Source organism: Patagioenas fasciata, chromosome 5 (assembly GCF_037038585.1).
Source record: "Patagioenas fasciata isolate bPatFas1 chromosome 5, bPatFas1.hap1, whole genome shotgun sequence".
NCBI classification, from domain to species: Eukaryota; Metazoa; Chordata; class Aves; order Columbiformes; family Columbidae; genus Patagioenas; species Patagioenas fasciata.
Window position 1 is genome coordinate 13,041,532 of NC_092524.1, and position 18,851 is coordinate 13,060,382.

General features: G+C 38.7%; 1 protein-coding gene across 1 annotated transcript in view; it reads left to right on the top strand.

Moving 5' to 3' along the window:
- The first annotated feature begins 4 nt into the window (after positions 1-4).
- The window catches only part of PDE3B (phosphodiesterase 3B), an 88,411-nt gene continuing 69,564 nt past the window's right edge, over positions 5-18,851 (top strand). Inside the window, exon 1 of the mRNA XM_065840159.2 lies at positions 5-1,316. Within this exon, the coding sequence (XP_065696231.1) occupies positions 279-1,316 (1,038 nt within the window). The 5' untranslated portion in view covers positions 5-278. The remainder of the gene's footprint in view (positions 1,317-18,851) is intronic.

Sequence of the window (18,851 nt, forward strand, 5' to 3'; positions counted from 1 at the left end):
GCTCTGCCGGCGGCCGCTGCTGCCTGTCAGCGCTGGGAGGCGACAGCGAGTCCTTGCCGCTGGATCCGTTCGGGAAAAGCGAGCGAGCGAGACTTTTACCTTTTTTCTCCCCCCCCCCGTCTTTACCACCATGCTGCGGACGCCGCTGCCCGCCGAGGAGAAGCGGCGGCTCAGCCCGGCGCCTTTCTCTTGAGGAGATGAGGGAGGCGAGGCCGGGCCGGAGCTAGCGCGACCCGCGCGTCTCCCTCGTCCTCCCCCCTCCCGCGTCTCCGACCACCATGAGGGAAGAGAGAGAAGCCGCCGCCGCGGCCGCCTCCCCCCCCGGACCCAGCAAAGCCCCGCAGCGTTGCCAGCACCCGGACGGGAGCGGGGCGTTTGCCCCCCTGGCGCTCCCCGGCGGCGGCGGCAGCAGCAGCCCGGAGAGCCTGCGGAACGGCTACGTGAAGAGCTCTGCGACCCCCCTGAGGCAGGACCCTCCGAAGAGCTTCCTCTCTCTCCTGCTGTTCCCGACCGCCGCCTCCTCGTCCTCCTCCCGGGCTCTGCTCAGCCTGGGCGCCCTGGCCGCCCTTGTCCTCTCGCTCCTGGCCTTTCACGGCCGGGGCAGCGCCGGGGGCCAGCAGGACGGGAGCAGCTGGCGGAGCCTCCGGCCGCTGAACGCCTTGCTGTGCCTGTCCCGCGGCCTCAGCCCCCTCTTCAGCATCGCCTGTGCCTTCTTCTTCCTCACCTGCTACCTGACCGGCAACAGGCGCGGGGAGCCCGGCGGCGGCACGACCCACTGGTGGCTGCTGGCGCTTCCCGTGTGCTGCTACTTGGGGGACTTCGTGATGCTGCAGTGGCTGCTGCCCGCGGAGGGGCACGAAGACGAGTCCCAGCACCCCGCCGAACCGCAGATGGTCCTAGGCAGGCTCCTGACAGTGCTGGGCTCGGTGGCAGCGCTGACTCTGCTGCAGAACTCGCTGAAGTTGCGCCGGAGACTCCTCGTCTTGGTCTTCTCCAGCCTGGTGTGGCTCGCGTCGCTCACCAGCCTTCACTCGCTGCCCCCAGCCCTCCGACCGCTGCTGGCCGGCTCGGTCGGGGTGGCAGGCTGCCTCCTGGCACTCTGCGTCGGGGAGCACGGCATCTTCTCGGCTCAGAGCCGAGAAGCGCACTACCAGCATCATCACCACCCTCGGCTCCCCAGCGTGGAGGAAAAAGTGCCTGTGATAAGACCCAGGAGGAGATCTAGCTGCGTATCCTTAGGGGAAACTTCGGCCAGCTACCATGGCAGCTGCAAAATGTTTAGGAGACCCTCGTTGCCTTGCATTTCCAGGGAGCAGGTAGGTTTCTCCGAAACTGGAGGGAGAAACTTTCTGAGGAATGAGCGCCACTCGCTTTTCCTAACTGCGGCGTATGTCTGCTGTCAAACTCCTGTTGGAGGAATGGAGGAAAATGGTAGTCCCGTAGTGAGTTTCTTAACTCGGTTCTGCAGAATCGATTTAATCGTTTATGTCTGCAGAGAAGCTAAATCATTACAATGTGTTTGCTGTAGGACAGAAGGCTCGCTCGCTTTTCATACGATCTTAAATATTAAAAAGTAGTTCTTATTGGTTAAAACAAAACCCCAAAACACACATCTTCAGCCGTGAGCTACCTTGTTATTTTGTTTGTTTCTTTTCCAAAGCCCACCACCTCCTCCAGTTCTGGCAGACTTAACAAGAGAAAGAAAGTACAGCTTTCTAGCTGCTCGGCACTTCTGATTCTTACAGCTTTCTATCGACCAAGCAATTGCCAAAGTGCTAAAGAAATATCAGGTTTTGAAGGATGTTATTTATCAAATGGCATTGTTTGAGTGGCAGCTGTCCTTCTGCCTTGCAGGTTACTGTCTCTTGTTTCTCTCTCGCCCTCTCAGCCTCTCTTCCTCGCTCCACATAAGTTAGCGTTAGGTTTGGGTTGATGGGATTTCAGAAACTTCTTTTTACTGAAGAGAGAGCTGTTCAGCAGAGTCTGGAGGGATGCCCGAAATGCTCAGTTTTCTTGAATGGAACTCTGTTGGTTTCTACCTCCTGGAAAACTTTTCAATGAGTCTTGGGTTTTTTTGTAGCACAGATCCCTGTGTGGAGGGAAGTTTGTTTTTATTTGGGAATTTGCACGTGAACTGTAGGAACATTGAGTTGTGTTGCTGGTGGAACTGGCCTGAGGCTGCTGCAAGCGGATTATCAGCCCCTTACAGGAGGGAGACTAAGGGGAGTATATTTCAAAAACGTGCAAGTGAACAGTTTCTGGGAAGTGATTGTTGCTGTAGAATCCCCCATATACTACTGTTGTCCCTGAAATGCATAGATATTACATGAAATTTTCTAATTTTGCTTTGATGTGTATTCTGTAATGCACTTCTTGTGACTGACTGTAAAATAAGCCTGAGGAAATACAAGGTGAATCTGAAACGGTGTAGCAGTTTTTGAGCGTTCCTTTCCCTGAGTTTGCACAATAGAACAATACAGCAGTGATTGTTATTGCATAAAAACTTAAAATGCAAGGATGCTGTATCAGGCGTCAGAAATAACTTGTTCACTAAGTTTCAAATTATCTAACGCATACTATAAAATAAACATTAAAATATTTTATTAGCAGTTAAGATATGTAGGGAATATTGTATAATTTACTTTCTCTGTTCTCTTCTGAATAGTTAATGCTCTCTTTTTCTATCACATTGGTCTGCAGTACAAAAACCTCAGAAAATGTGGTTTCATTAACCTTTCTAGATGACAGAAGATATTTGTTCTTATACAAGTTACTAAATGCTTCCTTTGATATTCGGCTCACTTCCTAAAGGCATGCGCATATTTCAAGTTAAGGCATTTATTATTCTTTAAGTAACATCATAAATGTCAACTATAACTAAATACATAGAATTTATTGGCAGTAGTTAAATCATACGTGTTCATAATAAAATGTAACTGGTAGACTTCCAGAATTTGATATCTTTTTTTATCACTGGAAGAGAACAGAAACAACAGAGAGATCTGAAGTTCTTTGTTTTCCTAATAGTCTATTATGCTTTACAATAAATATTTGTGCTTTATTAAGCACAGTTTAATGGAATTCATAGATATATGTTTGGTGCAGTATTTTACGTGTGACTTTATAAGGATAACACAGGTTAAATCCTCTGATCCGTCAGACTTGGAGAGATCAGACAATGCAGAGCTGATAAAACATCATTTGGGTGTGGGAGAGCGGGAGGTAGTAAGCCCATAATGTGTGACTTTATTTGAATAAACATTACAAGGTTTTTATATTGCTTCCTTGAAACTGAAGGAACGTGTGCACTTAATGCTTTTCAGAGAGCATTTATTATGTGAATTTTCTTTAAAGACTGATCGCATGTTTTGCAGATTTTTATAAAATAATACAAAGATTCTCTTCCAATATTAATGAGTGAGTGTAATAAGCATTGTTGGGAAGATCAGTGGAGTACAAAGAATGTGCTGCAGGTCCACCAAGACAGGAATAGCTTGATGGATGAGAGCTAAGTTGCTATTGTGATTTTATTAGAAGTATTTTGTATGATTGTTAAGGAGCCTCTTGTATATAGAGGTTTGTACGAACCTCTGCAAGCAGGGGCATATAAAAACAAAAAAGACCGATGTATCGAATCATAGAATACCAGGTTGCAAGGCACCACAAGGATCATCTTGGCAAAAGCACAGTCTGGATAAGGTGGCCCAGCACCTGGTCCAGCTCAATCTTACAAGTGTCCAGTCTTGGGGATTCTACCACTTCCCTGGGCAGTTTATTCCAATGGATGATTATTCTTATTGTGAAAAATTTTCCTCTTCTGTAGATTTTAGCTACTCTTTGAGGAAAATAGGCAATGCCAATATTGACCTTAAGTTTTCAGTTACCGGTTGATTTGAAATTAAGCCTGACTCTCTGTGTTGTTAAATATCAGAGGAAAAAAAAGTTACTGAGTTCGCTGCTCTTTTCATTCGTAAGCTCAAGCCAACAATTCCAAGGGGTCTGTGCATGAGGAGTGAGGGAACAGATATGTGCAACAAGTAGTGTGGGCACACTGGACTTGGATATAGCTATCACTGTTTGCTGGGGCAGAAGTGGAAAGAGGGCCTGTGAGCACAATCCTGTAAATGTTTTCTAATTTGAGCAATCCTTATGGCAAATATTTAATTATTGCTTTCTGTACTTGAACAGGTATGGCAACTATAATGTTGGAAGGCTAATAAAATTAGATTACCTTTATTCTTTTATATGAGTATCTATGTTTACTTTAGCCTCCAAAGTTTACAAATTCATACTGTGTGTGGCTTTTCCGCAGTACATATGGCTAGCAATGTAGTTTTAGCCAAGAGGAAAGAGTATTGAATAGATTGTATCTTTAAATTTTTATGTGAGTATACTTAAATGTTGCTATCAAAATATATAAATACACGTATAAGGAAGCAATGTGACTGAAATTAAGACTAAAGTCATGCAAATTCAATATCTTTTCTGAACTCTACCATATTAATGCTTCTGCTCACAGAAATTCATATGATTTTAGCAGTAAACAGATTTTTGCATTCTTACTTCAGGATTCATCTTGGACCTAGAGAGGAATAGGCTATTAGCAGTACAACTGCAGTATTGATTGGTATGACAAATTTTGCATAGATGGTGTTTTGATTACATGTATTAATTGGATGCTAATGTTTTAGTGGCACCTACCGCTACTGGTATCAAAGGGTTTGTCTTCATTGACTGTTGCACATTTACCACTTTTTAAAAATTATTATTATTTTTATGAAAACCAAGTCAGAATTGGGAATCAAAAAGGCACTTGTAAGTATTACAGATCTTGTAAACACTCTATGTCCTGAAAAATACAGTAGTAAACTACTTTTTTCTTTAATGTGATGGTGAACATGTATATAAGAGCAAATAACTACATGTAAAAACTCCTACATAGGAACAGAATAGCTGATTTCTAAAATTCGTATTTTTCCTTGGGTAAAGAATAGGCCTTCCTATTTAAATATACAGCGTATGTGTCCAAAAGATTCTGCAAACAGAGCTGATACTTTCTCTAGTTACCTGACTGGGTTCAAACATGAAGGAAGGCTGGAATATTTCATGGATAAAGACTGCTTTCACATTGCACTCTGTTAATTACAGGAAGAATCATCTTGTGGTTAGGTTGTTGGATTGACTGCCACCTCTCTCCAGTTCCAAGCTATCTCGTACCTTTAATGCATTACCTTAGGAAGACCAGGACTCGATTTCAAGAGTCTAAAATGTTTATGCAACTTGAAATTAATGCAGTACCTTATTTGTGTAGACAGTTTCTATCTATTGCCTGTTTGTGAACCAAATTATACTTTGTCCTTAAGTACTCGGGGTATAAGCTTTCTAGTGCAGAAGCTGTCTGTTAATATGCATTTTACACTGTCTTGTTGACACTGAATTGTTAAATTCAGATACTGTTTTTAGCCTAGAAACATGTAAGCCTGCAGCCAATAACATAAAATATAACTCTTCTTGTTCTGTATTTGACGAACTAGCTCTTTGAAATTTAAAGTTTTCCCCTAATGATTGTAATGACCACACCGTAAGTGTATCTGCACGTCAAGATTTGTATCTGTTGTTAACAGAATCTTAGTATCTCTTGGGGGTTTTTTGTCTGTATTATGGAGAAAATCAAGGTAGAAATGCAGGTGTGGTGAGCTGTGAATGTAATCAATTTCGATGGGATGCAACTGAGTGTCACGATTATATGGTGAAAGCAATAGTCTTGGAAAACTGTTTTTGTAACTGTATTTCAGATGAGTAGGATTATATTGTTTCTCCTTCTCTCTAACTTTGACAAAATGTTTTGTGCTAGATGAAATGTGATATGAGAAGACTCTTGGTAAAAATTGCATCTTCTTTTTTTTCATCCTGAAGTTATATTCTTGAAGTATTATACTGTAAAGAAAGAATGATTTGAGCATGGTCTGCCCATAGTCACCTGTAGAGAGGTCATACTTTAAGATAGTATCCTCCAGCAAAGTGAGCACGAGGACCACACAGTGGTTCACAGAGAATGACAAAGAATGCTATTAGGGAGACTGAGTGCAGTTAAAAACTTTCTTAGCTAAGTTTGCCTTAGGCTGATTTTTAGATATCAAGGACTTGGTGGCAGTTCATGTTCTGGACAGAAGAAAGTGTGCCGAAAGCAGGGGAACATGTCTGTAAGTTGTCAGTGTAGCAAAGGGGGGTGACTGTTTCTGCAGGTATGGCTTCCTGAAAAGAAAATGTAGAAGAAGAAAGGAAGAAGATCAAAGACAACTGCTGTGGGAATGCTGGATAAATTTGTAGGAAGGTGAATATTACAGGAGTGACCAGAGCACCAGTAGGAAAGAAATGGAGGAAGCTGGGAGAAAAGGTTCCAAGAACTGCCAGATCATAGAATAGTTTGGGTTGGAAGGGACCTTTAAAGGTCATGTAAGTCCAATTCTCCTGCAATGACATTCCAACTAGAGCAGGTTGATCAGACCTCCGTCCAGCCTGACCTTGAATGTTTCCAGGGATGAGGCATGCACCCTGTCCACCTCTCTAGGCACCTCTCTCAGCAACCTGTTCCAATGTTTTACCACCCACACTCACTGTAAAAAAAGTTTCCTCCTCATGTTTAGCCTGACTCTCCCCTCTTTTAGCTTAAAACCATGACCACTTGTCCTATCACAACAGGCCCTGTGAAAAAGTCTGCCCCCATCTTTCTTATAGGCCCCTTTTATAAGAAGTACTGAAAGGCCATAGTAAGGTCTCCACAGAGCCTTTTCTTTTCCAGGCTGAACAACTCCAACTCTCTCAGCCTGTCATCATAGGAGAGATGTTCCAGCCCATTTTTGTGGCCTTCTCTGGACCGTCTCCAAGAGGTCCGTGTCCAGAGCTAAACTTGACTGCATCAAAGAAAACTAAGAGGATAAATGGGATAACGTACTAATTTTCAGCTTTGACTAGGAAGACATTTTAAGCTTATGAAAGAAAATTGTAGAGATGATGAACAAAAGGTTCCCAGGAGAGTCTCTAGAATGGCAGAGAGGACAGCCTTCACACTGCGGTTTGTGAATGGTGTATTCTGTGATGTTAAATATGAAAGGGGAGAGAATTATAAGGAGTCAGGTGTATTTTCCTGAGGAAAACACTTATCTTCTGACACAAAGTATGTGTGTGCATGGAGCTGAAGGGATAGTTTAAGATGAGAGTGAAGAAAAGTGAAAGGAAACAGTGAATTTCAAGTGACTTTTTCAGTGGGTGAAAACAATGCTTAGCAAGATGGAACAACACAAAATAAGTTTTAATGGAAAAAAATAGTGGGACTTTTCTGCAACTCACTGAAAATTTAAGATGAAACTGAGGGCTTGGATTGTTCAGGGCAGACTATATAATATATGAGTAAATGTTAGTGAACCATAAGCATGATAAATAATTTTAAGGATCCAGTAGATGTCAGAGAGTACTAGAGCCCTCCGGACAGACAGGAATCATGGATGCTAATAAACTAGAGTTCACAGGGTAACAAGTAAACTGACAGATTATGGTAATTGGGAAGGGGAAGTGTGACAGAAACAGATTGGAGAGATCTGCCCTTAAATAAGACCAGTTAAGTGAATGGACTTATTGATGAGTGTGACAAAACAAAGTGTTCTAGGAAATAGGGAGGGCATAACAAATGACTGCTGAAATAAAATTATGATTTCTGAAGCAGTTTTATATCTGAAAATGGATCATACTGTTTTGAGAAAGGACATAATTCATACAAATACAGGGATCTGGTGACCAGACCTAAGTTGTGATGTGTTGGGCCATCCCTACTTTTTTTTTTTTTTTTTTTAATAGCTTTTATATGCAGCACGTTGCTTTGAAACAAGTGCAAGTTTACTGACAATAGGACAGAATAGGGCACAGATGTCCAAGTAATTTTTGTATATCTCTTTGTTTGATAGTTCAATATTTATGAAAACCAGTACTGCTATGCAGAACATTAATGACTACCAGTGCTAACCTCACTTTGCACAGGAACTGTGGAAAAAGCTGATATATTTCCAATTAAATGACTGATTGAATGGTAATCCTGACAAGTTCTGTTATTTGATACTGCATTGGCAGCCTTAGTGTTCCTTTACGCAAACCCAAATACCTTCTGCTAAGTTAACAGCATATTTGCAGCAAATGCTCCATTTGTTGTGAATTTCATAAATAAAAGTTTGTTTTATGGAATGTTAGAATGACCTTTAACGTATATAATTTACTATTTTTAAGCTATTCAAGATACCCTAGGAAATATACCATGTGAAGCTGTATTTAGATGCTTTGGATTTTTGAGAGATATTCCCTCTGAGGTGCATTCCAGGATTTTTGGCATGAGTTAGCAATATAGGTACGTTGGTTTAGCTGTACCCATGCTGGTAATAGTAATTGGGAAATATACATGGTATTTAATTTGGGATGAGTACTTTCAGTATGTCCAAAACAGCCAGTGCTGCTTCCCCCACCCCAGAGGAACTGTGCCACTGTTAAATGGTGGTACAGCAAGCCTGTGTCACACCTGCCTGTTTGTATCTATTGTCAGTCCAGTTTTACCTGCAAAGTTCATAATATAGACTAAGGTCTTCTGAAAGTTTGTGAAACTTAACATTCACAGGGGGAAGTTTTATCAGTTTTATTGAAACAACAGCTTAACTATGACTCCCTGCACAGGCATTATGGTATTAGTGTCTCTTTTAACCTTCATTATTGGTCATGTTACATTTTCTTTTTTCCTAGATTAAACCCCTCTAATAGGACCGGAGCTAAACTAACAGCTAAAAAAGGCATTCTTATACTAGGCTCTCTGTCCACATCTTTAGCATGATTTTTTTCCCAATGTGACCTAAAATTAAAGGCCTGTATTTATATTTAGGGTCTTCTCATATTTTCTTAGAGTCAATTTAGTATTAGAGATTAAATAAGAACTTTGTTTGTTTGTTTTTGTGTGTGTGTTTTTAGGGGGTGTTTTTTGTTGTTTGGTGGTTTTTGTTTGTTTGGGGTTTTTGTTTATTCGTTTAGTTTTTTTTTTTTTTTCCTATTCTATCCCCTAAGCACTCTTGTGTGGTACTTGTTTGCAACTTCAGGAATGTAGTTTTGTTCCTTTTGTCTGGTAAATTCTCTTAAAGGAATTCCAAGTTTCTGGGTACTCTAAGTCACTAATATAGGATAAGAAATACAGGGTTTTTTTAAGAACATATATCACTGAGGTTTTTCTAGTACTTTTGGCTCTCCAGTACAGTTTCTGTCCTTTCACACAAATTGCTGATGCACCTGCTGTTTTCCAACATTTGATGACTGATAAACACTAGATATCTCATTATCTTCTGTGTGCAATGTATGTTGGCCAAGAACCTTACAGTATGTGTGCTTTACGTCAGTGGATGGCCTCTTAGCTGGGCTTCTACCTTCGGAAAAGACAGATATGAGCAGACTTTATGTGAGCTTTCTCTGAGGAAGGGATTGATCTCTGTATTTCGAGGACATCATTAATAGTTAATAAAATTCAGTGTCGTGCATGTAGTTCAATGATGCTATCTTTAAAGGAATGTATTTGAAAGAAGTTTTAGGTGATTATTGTCTTGATTAACATCCACACCAGCTTTCATTTCATTTGGTTTGCCACCTAGACAGTGTAATGTGTAAATGCACTCACAGGCTCTTTGATACCCACTCTTGCAATTCCATAGTAATCCTACACATTCTCACTCCCTTAGAATTATCCTCATTACATATTACGAAATAAAATTTCAGTTAATTTAAGCTGCATTTTTATAAATACAAGTAGTTATGGTCTTATGTGTGGGTAGTAGGGGAGGGAAATTTTTATTGAAACCTGAAGGTGTGATTAGCAGGCTGAAAAAGTTTAGATCCTGCTGTGCCTGTGAAATGCCATCTGCTCTGGCACTGCCCTGAAGGAATTGGCTCAGACTGGAAGAAGTTAAAGCATACTAGCAGAGTTTTCCTCTTGGCTGGCCAGATCTGTGAGAAGCAGGCTTTATTTTGCTCAGGAAAGGATGAATGTTGATCTGGGTTATACTGTTTCCGTTGAGATTGTCCATACAAAAGTGCACTGAAACACAGATGAACCTACTGTGTATTGCTGCTTACAGACGGGGGTAAATAAACACATACATTAATGATGAGGAGGGCTTGGTTCTTCCTAACATGTTAGTAAAGATAGAATAGTATATTTCATATCTTAACTAGAAAACACAAACAAGCTTGTGTTATCCACCCTGTATGTGTCCTCCTCCTGTTCTTGTTTCAACTAACTGCATTTTCAGGGTAGCATAGTATCCTTTGGGGGATCACTGAAGCATGCTTAGAAAGCAAATTTCAAATGACATTTGCAATGAGAGAATTTCAATTGATTGTGCACGCAGATGTTTAACTAGGCATCTTCTAGTCTCTTTTTTTTTTTTTTTTTAATACTGGAAGCTGGAGAATGTTATGTAGGGTCTTGCCAATGACTTTCTAATGACTAAAGAAATGTAGTATGTCTACCCGAAGTTAGAATGAGTGATTACTATGACATAAATAACAGCTTTGTGCTGTTATGGCAAAGCACAGTTGAAAGTGTTTTGATTACAAGTATCTGTTAACTTATTTGTATGTAGTTATAGAAAAGGATTAATTAGAATCTATATCAGAGTTTCTTGGTACTTTTAATTCACCATAGCAGAATGCTACCATGGCATGGTAATACTGAAAATCTATTTTTTGTTTCTATTTAGAGTTTCTGGTTGAATGAGTTTGGAACAGCTTTTGTGTTAATGACCAGTCTTTTTTGTAAGCACTTTATTTAATTTACTTTTCATAACTGGCAGCCTGTTTGTTGGTTTTTAAAGAATTTTTAAAGAAACTTGAAAATAATATGCTTGCAAGTGATTCTTCTATTATGTCAAGATGAAGAGACAAAGGGAGAGGATGAGCAGATGCATATGCTGTCTGTTGCTTTTAAGTGTGGCTTGTTTTCAAACCCTCTGAGACAATGACCGTCATATCGGAGACATCTGCAGAAGGTCCTGAAGAAAAAAAACTATTTCAATCTTCACGTGAAGGATAACATATTTTTTTTGTGAAGAGTAAAATAAAGATTAGTTAGAAGACCCTAAGCTTCAAACAGTCTTGTAAAAACTGATTAAAACTCTGTGCTTATGTATGAAATTTGCATAACCTATTATTAAGATTATTAAGGATAAAATTTCAAAAGAAATTCATTAGGAACTGGTGCTGTACCTGTAAATATGGAATCTCTATCTTGTTCAGGAAAGTATCTTACAACTTTAGAAAAAAATCAAATTGTGATTCATGTAATAAAGAAATGCTGTTTCAAGATTAGCTGCAAAGGTCAATACAGCTTTAATAATGGACCTATAAATGTATATACTTAATCTTAGGTAATTTTTCTTGTATGAGACCAATTGCTCTTAAAATCTCATTCCTAAGATTTGTAAGTCTTCTGTACTTGCCTTAACACTTATTCTTGTAGGAAGCTCCCTAGGGTCAGCAGAGCACTTAAGCTTTCAAGTGGAAAAGAACATGTGTTTTACAGTCTTTAAGGACTGGGATTATAGTTCTTACTAGTTTAAAAATTCACAGGGTTTAATGTAATTTATAACTTTAGTTCTCATTCTTAAAGCTATGTTCCTTTCATCTCTCTGTTGATGGACAGGGTTGGTGTGCATTTAGAAGGCACATGTTTCTTTTTAGTTACTTGGACCTTGAAATTACAAGAAAAATAATTTATCAGGAGATTAATGTCCAATAGTAAATTGCTTACTTGCTTGTCTTGTCTTTTTTTAGCTGGCAATTTTCTTTCTTTCCCTGTCCTTATCTGTTCTTAATTTTACAATAATTTTAACACCTCTTCCTACCAGTGTGTTCTTTCTCTTTCTACATGTTACAAGATCAGTAATGTAATTTGGTCCAAAATTACAAGTATATTTCAGCAAACACAAAAATGTTCTGACTGAAAACATTATATTTTTTTGAAAACCTAACAATTAAATTATTGTTGTGTGTGTGTTTTTTTTTTTTTAAGTGTGGAACATTTGAGAACATATAATTTATAAAACAGAAGAATTAAATATTTCTTTGCATTTACAGCATAAAAATGTTTCTAGAACCCCTTACATAAGTACCATGTAAATGTCCATTATTGAAAAAAAGAGACATAAGTAAACTACATTTGAAAAGCCATGTAAGTTTAATATTGACGTACTCATACAAACCTTATCCTTTACCTTGATACTATACAATATTGTAAAGTTGTTTTTTTCATTTTGTTCTTTTATTTCTGCAAGTTGGAATAAGCAAGAATAAGCAAACTTACTCTTTGCTGGCTGAAGATAATCTGTATGGTTTTTGGTACCTTCAAAACTGAAAACAATTCCCTGGTTGTTTATTTCCTGGATAGAGGGGGACAAAGGTTTTCTAGGTTTGCTTGCTTTTTTTTTTTTTTTTTGCAAATACTAAGCCTTTAGCCGTCTTGTTTATGTTTTACCTAACTCTTTCAGATTGTAAGCAAGTGAGGAGGAAGAAACAGGAGTAATACTGGCACAAAGGCTGTAGTTGTTGGCTGACTAAGGATAATAGGGAATGAACCGTATTACTGAAGGGCTTACTCCCCTCACTTCTCCATTCAAAATGGAGGGAAAGAATTACAGGATTTGTATTTGTCAGTGTACCTTCCTGCAATGTTTGAGAGCTATGAGAAAGCTTTGCCTGATCTTTATAATACTGGCATTCATGTACAAATTTAATTGATGTATTTCATTCTGATTGCAGCTTGGGTTGTAACAGGGTCAGTAAGAACAGAGGAGTGTTTTCTGTCCTGATGTCTTAAGCTTTATTTACCTCCACAGGGCAAGCAAATTTAACTGGACTTATGCAGAAATTTTTTTTTGGAAGGAAAATTTGAACTTTATTTCCAATTTCTGAGTAGTAGTTTGGCTTAGCATGTCTGTTAGATTCCCAGCTGTGTCCCAGGTCTGTCCTTTTTCCCCCATCAGCTTTGCGTCACTTTTGGAGATGTTCTGCAGTGGTACCCCTGCAGATTTCAGGAAAAGGTATAAGCCAAGAAAAGCTAGAGTCAGAAGGAACAGTGAGTTCCCTGCATCCGTCTGGTCATGAGTGTCATCTGAGAGACTATCTAACTTGGTGGACAGAGCTGTGTTTTTTTTTCTCATGTCCCAGTCAGAGTGTAGCAGGAGGTGAAGCTGGAGAAAAACAGTGGTGGTGGATTCCATAGTTGTGGATTGTTATAAGGCAGTTAACAATTCTGAGTATTGCAAAAGTACTAAATTGTTAGTATTTGGATAGACTCCCAAGCCTTATAGAGGCAAACCTTCTATGCAAAATGATCCCGTTATAGTTCAATTACATAACCAAAATGGTTAAGACACTTGGTGCCTGTGTTCATATTTAGATATATTTTTAGTGCCCTCTGACAGAACTTGCATGTGGATGTTCTTCCACTTGGTTTTAATCTAGGCATCTAAAAACTCATTTTATCAAAGATGTCCTCAGCAATCCTTTTATGTTTTAGTTTTGGAGAACCTGACTGAACCTTGAATCCCATAACCTAAAGCTGTCATGTGGCTCTTGATTTTTCCCAGGGCTCCCTCGATCCTTTTTTGCATAGAGTTGGGATGGGAATCTTTTGCATCCCAGCACAAGCTCTGCAACCATAGTCTTGCTAGTCTGTCCTGGTTTGCTTCCCTCCCCTACAGGGATATTTGTGTTCCTCAACATGCCTTGTATCATCATAGATTTTCAGCCTGTCATTACCTCGTCATCCCTGAAACTTCTTGACCTCTGGAATTTCCACAATCACATACCAGACCTTTTGTTTTTTTTTCCTGAGCTCGCTTTCCATGCAATTCAGGAAAGCTATCTAATGGTGAATAAAACATTTCTTTTGTCTTCTGCCTTCCTGGGTACTGCAACATCAGAATGAAGGGGAATGCAAGTGTATGGGAGGAAACTAAGAAGTGATGCAGTGAAAAACTATACTAAGAGAGTAGAAAAGCCTGCTGACAGAATGATCTGCATTTAGATAAAAACATCACTGACATGCTAACAAGTAGTTAATTGCTGACTAAGCCAAAGTATTGATCATATCATGTAAACATGGTAGCCCTCTTTTGTTTCTTATTGTGTAGGTAAATACAGTTGCCAGTGCATATCTGCACACTGTTCTTTGGAGCTTTATTTCAGGCTACTTTTTTGTCTGTGCCCCTGGGCTTTTTGGGTTAACACTGTATTTTTGGTTTTTGAATATGCGTAAGCTGTGATAATAGATCTAAGCAAGAAGGCCTCCCAAGAAATGGGAGAATCTGTGACGTATTTGACAAAATGAGACTTCCAGTTACTGGAGAATCAGGACTGTTTTAGATCTCCTTTTAGAATCAGTTCTAACATGATAGGAGCCTGGCCTCCTGAGTAAGTAAACTTTTGTGAAAGAAATAGTGAAAAGTCCCTGAAGGCACCTCCTCCCTGCACCTTCACGTTTCAATACCTAGTTCTCTGTAGTGGTCGGGAAGCTGCTGCTGTGACAGGTTGATCCGGCTGTCATCTGTCTATTTCAGAATGCTTTAGGGGATTTCCCACTGAAACTTGCTCTGGTTAGATCAGGCAGTGAAGGTGCGAGACTTTTTATCAGCAGTAAATTTCATGTGCATTGTGCCTTGGTGAGCATTGTCCAGAATTTTAAACAAAAAAATATTACTTTTGCCTTTTTGCCTTTTTTTGTGCACCATGCCTTTTCCGTAGTACAGAAAAACAGTTATGTTTTATATTGGGTAAGCACTGACATTAGCACGTAAAAGCTCTGTGCTGGAAATAGTTTGTTTCAAGTTTATTCATGTCCTGAAACGACCAAATTAACATTTTAAAGTAAGCCCTTAAATTATCCTTTTGTGTGTGCGTGCAGTATATTGTCAGGCTAGTATTTGCATTTTTTTATTAATGTGGTTGATTTTTATTATTTTCTCTAAAGTCTGTATTTCCCCTGAAAGATAACTTATTGATGGGATCCATGCTCTACATTTTTTTTTAGATCAAAATGTGATTTTTGTTTTCCTTGGTGTATACAGTAACTGGGTTGTGGTACATTTTTTTAAAACATACTTCCTACTTATATATGAATACACAGCTATTTGAAGTGAATGGGAAGTAGTTTCACAGATGCTCTTGATGTTTGTATGTAATTTACTCTGGATATAGTATAAAATCCGGAACATTCTGGAGCTATACATTTAAAAACAGACACAGAAAAATTGATATTTTATGTAGAATCTGCAAGTGACTCTTTTTTAAACTTAACTTGTGGCAGAAACTTTCAGTATTGCAAATGCAAATGAAAATGTATCTGTTAGGTATTTATTTTAGACAATGTTTTTCTCAGGTTTTCCTTCTCAGTTGAAAAGAAAATGCAGTGCGGACAGCTGCTGCAAAGGTGTGAGAAAAATAAACATGTGTACCAAAACACTGCTGTAAAAGTTAGCTTATAAGTAGCATAGATTAACTGTGAAGAAGTTAGTCAAGGGTTAAGCTCAGTGTGTTTCGCTGGCTGCTGAGTGAAACAGGATGCAGTGACTACATTGTCAGACTGCTGGTGTGAGTGCAAACAGATGAGGAAATGCTGGATCAGGCACTTCAGCAACTTGAGCTGTTACCTCGGAAACCGCTTGCGTCATACTTGCCAGCAATTAGCTTACAGTTCTTTTATTTTTGATAGTGTTGCAAGCTGAACTCGGCTGTTACAAAGGAAAAGACTGGCTTCATCTCAAACTGTTTGGTTGTGGCTGTGGCTATGGCGCTCAGGAGAATTTGCAAAGTGCTACTTCGGATAAATTGAAAAGTTATTTAAACTCTCCAGCCTACTTCTGCAAAGAACTTTGTAGTTCTTCTCGATTCTGAAAGATGTACAATTAAATTTTTGTGATCTGTATGAAAATGATCTACCCTACTTATCAAAATTAAGACTTTGGAAGTTTCACCAGCATTATGGATATCACTGCCTTTTCTAGCAATTATACTGAAGTATTCCTGTGTCTTACATATTAAAATGTAGTTTACAAAATTAATGTTACCTGAGGTTTAACCTCTAAAACAAAGGATTTGTGTTCTAAATACTTTTCCTTTGTTGATTAGAATGCAGTAATTTCCAGTGGTTACCTAGCCACTAATATAAACCAGTTAGTGTTGAAAGCAGTGTGTCGTATCTCAGAAAATCATCATGTCTTCTGCATTTCACTGAAGAACTGTAAACAAATTCACAGTAACTGATTTAATATTGATGTATGTTGTTAGTATGAGTACTGCCTTATGGCTAGCTATGGGTATTTTTCCCTAAAAACAAAAACAAAACTAGCACAGTGACCAACGTCTTAAACCAGGAATGCTTGTCACTGTGTTTTTACTTTTGTTTGTTTGTTTGTTTGTTACATAGGCAAACACACAAATAAACTTAGATTTTTAACAAACTTGTATTATAGTATATGGTTAAAGTAAAAACTTGTTAAAATGTTGATGTTAATAAAGAATACACATGTGTTCCTGTTTTTGTGTGAAGCTTAAGAAGTTACTATACTTTAAGTGTTTGAATTCTAAGATTTTCAAATAATTTTTGACAAATTCTTCTATATAAAACTCCTGCATTTTCTTCCTTGTTGAAAGAATAACTTTGACAGATCATCAGTTAGAGCAGTGTTAATATCTGAAGTCTGTATGCAAAGCTCTTGGGGGGATTGGAGGCGGAGTGGGGGCAGAAAACCAACCAACCAAACCTCCCTAATCCTCCCAAAAACCACCCAAACAAAAAAACTCCACCCAACAACAATGAAAAAAACCTTTCAAACCCAACTCCTCCCCACTCCCTGCTTTAAACCCTCGAATACAAGGCTTAGAAAGATTTAGTATCTCTGTTTCTGCACATTTATGATAGAGTAACTTGGCTTTAAGAGTCTAGCAGACCATATTTTTAGGGCATTTTTCACACTGTAGGCCAATGTCATCTATCATTAGCTGGTCACTGGGGCTGCATTCCAAACAGCGATCACTGTCTATCTGGTCTGGGATCTTTGTATGTGAATATCTTCAATTTTAGTTAACAAAAAAAAAAGAAAAAAACAGGGTTTTTTTTTGTGTGTGGAGGTGGTTAAAGCATTGGGATGCCATTCTAAGGGAAGAACAACTGGCTTTGCTGCTGGTTGTTTGACTGGCTTGTCCAACCTCACTAACACATGTTGTTGCATGTGGCCACCGCTTGGTATGTGTTTTATTTGGTATGCATTTATATTAGCTCAGTTGCAGGCTACAAAGTTTTACATTGAATCAATGAATATTGGGATTTAAATCTGTTTGATTAATGAACAACTAATGTAGATGTTCAGAAAGCAAGATCTCGAAATCTCCATTTTGAATTGTGAATTTTGTCCTTAATCATCTTTATCCCTTCAGTTAATTCTGGACAGTAAAACTGAGGTCATGGTGTCATCAGATCACCATTGTGTTCTAGAAGTGTATGTCCAGTAACTTTGCCATTTATTTAGGGCAATGCCTGCAAGTTATGCAATACACCAAACATACTGAATATTTTATCATCATTTAGTATTTTAGCCTTGTCAGTCTTTCTTCAATGAAGGAGATGGGAGTTACATCATCACATACCTATTTTTCTGCATAACTTTTAAGATTGTTTCATTATCTGAATTTAATCTTCAATCTGACACTTGTTAGCTATTTTCAAAGTGCTTTTATGAGCTAACAACATTCAGTTGTTGTTTCCTGAATGCCATATTCTCAGCCAGACTGTTTGATATACATGCATGGTTCAAAAGATAAGTCTGTAATAGCAGATGGAGCTGCAGATTAGCAGGATGCTATTTGGCTGTTTAATCTTTTAGGTATTACAGTAAGGGACTGTATTTTTTTCAGCAAAGTCTCTGAAGTTTTGTATGATTCCTGGGAAAACATTGGTTTATATCTATCATAGTCTCCTGACTTCGTAAGTCAACTTTTCTAATACTATTTTTTCTGTAACTTTTAGATCCAGTCAGGTAGGTGAGTGCTATGAAAGAGAAAAGGGATTAAGGTCTCTTTCATCATCTTCTAATTGTGATTTTTACTGAGAAAAATAAATCAGTAAAATGTTCTTTGCAACTCTTATGCTATGAAGTATTTTGTAGAAAATTCCACTGAAAAAATCAAGGAAGTGACTGGCAGTCTATTGTTTCTTTATATAGGTAGCTAAAATGGCCAGCTGTAGATCACCTTGCATGGGTGGTTTTGTGCATCAAGAATATTTTCATGTTTTTCTGAGCAACACAGTTTATTTGTTTTAAATTTGTTATCTTATCATATGGTTATGTTCCTAAATGATCATTAGAACAACATAAGATGGACAAACTTTTAAAATTATTCTCATTGTCTAATTTGAATAGCTTTCTTCCAGGTCTTTTTGTTTTCAAACCATCTTTACCAGTAATGTTTTCTTGTTGGCATGTAATAATTAAGATCAATAGAAGAAATTATGTAGACTTCTGTTCACCAGCCACTTTCTCCTGAGATTAAAATCTTCTTTACTCTGAATAGGAAGTTTCTCTACAGCTCCACCCTAGGACATCACAGCTTCAGACTGCAGTAAACCTGTCATTGGGCTTCTTTGTTTGTTTTGGATTTTTAGAGAATAAAAGCTACGGGGAATTGCAGAGAGGCATGCTTTAGCCATCTCTAAATTTTCCTGGCATGTCACAAGTTTTCCTTTACCATTTTGTGATTTTTCAACATTTATTTATTGT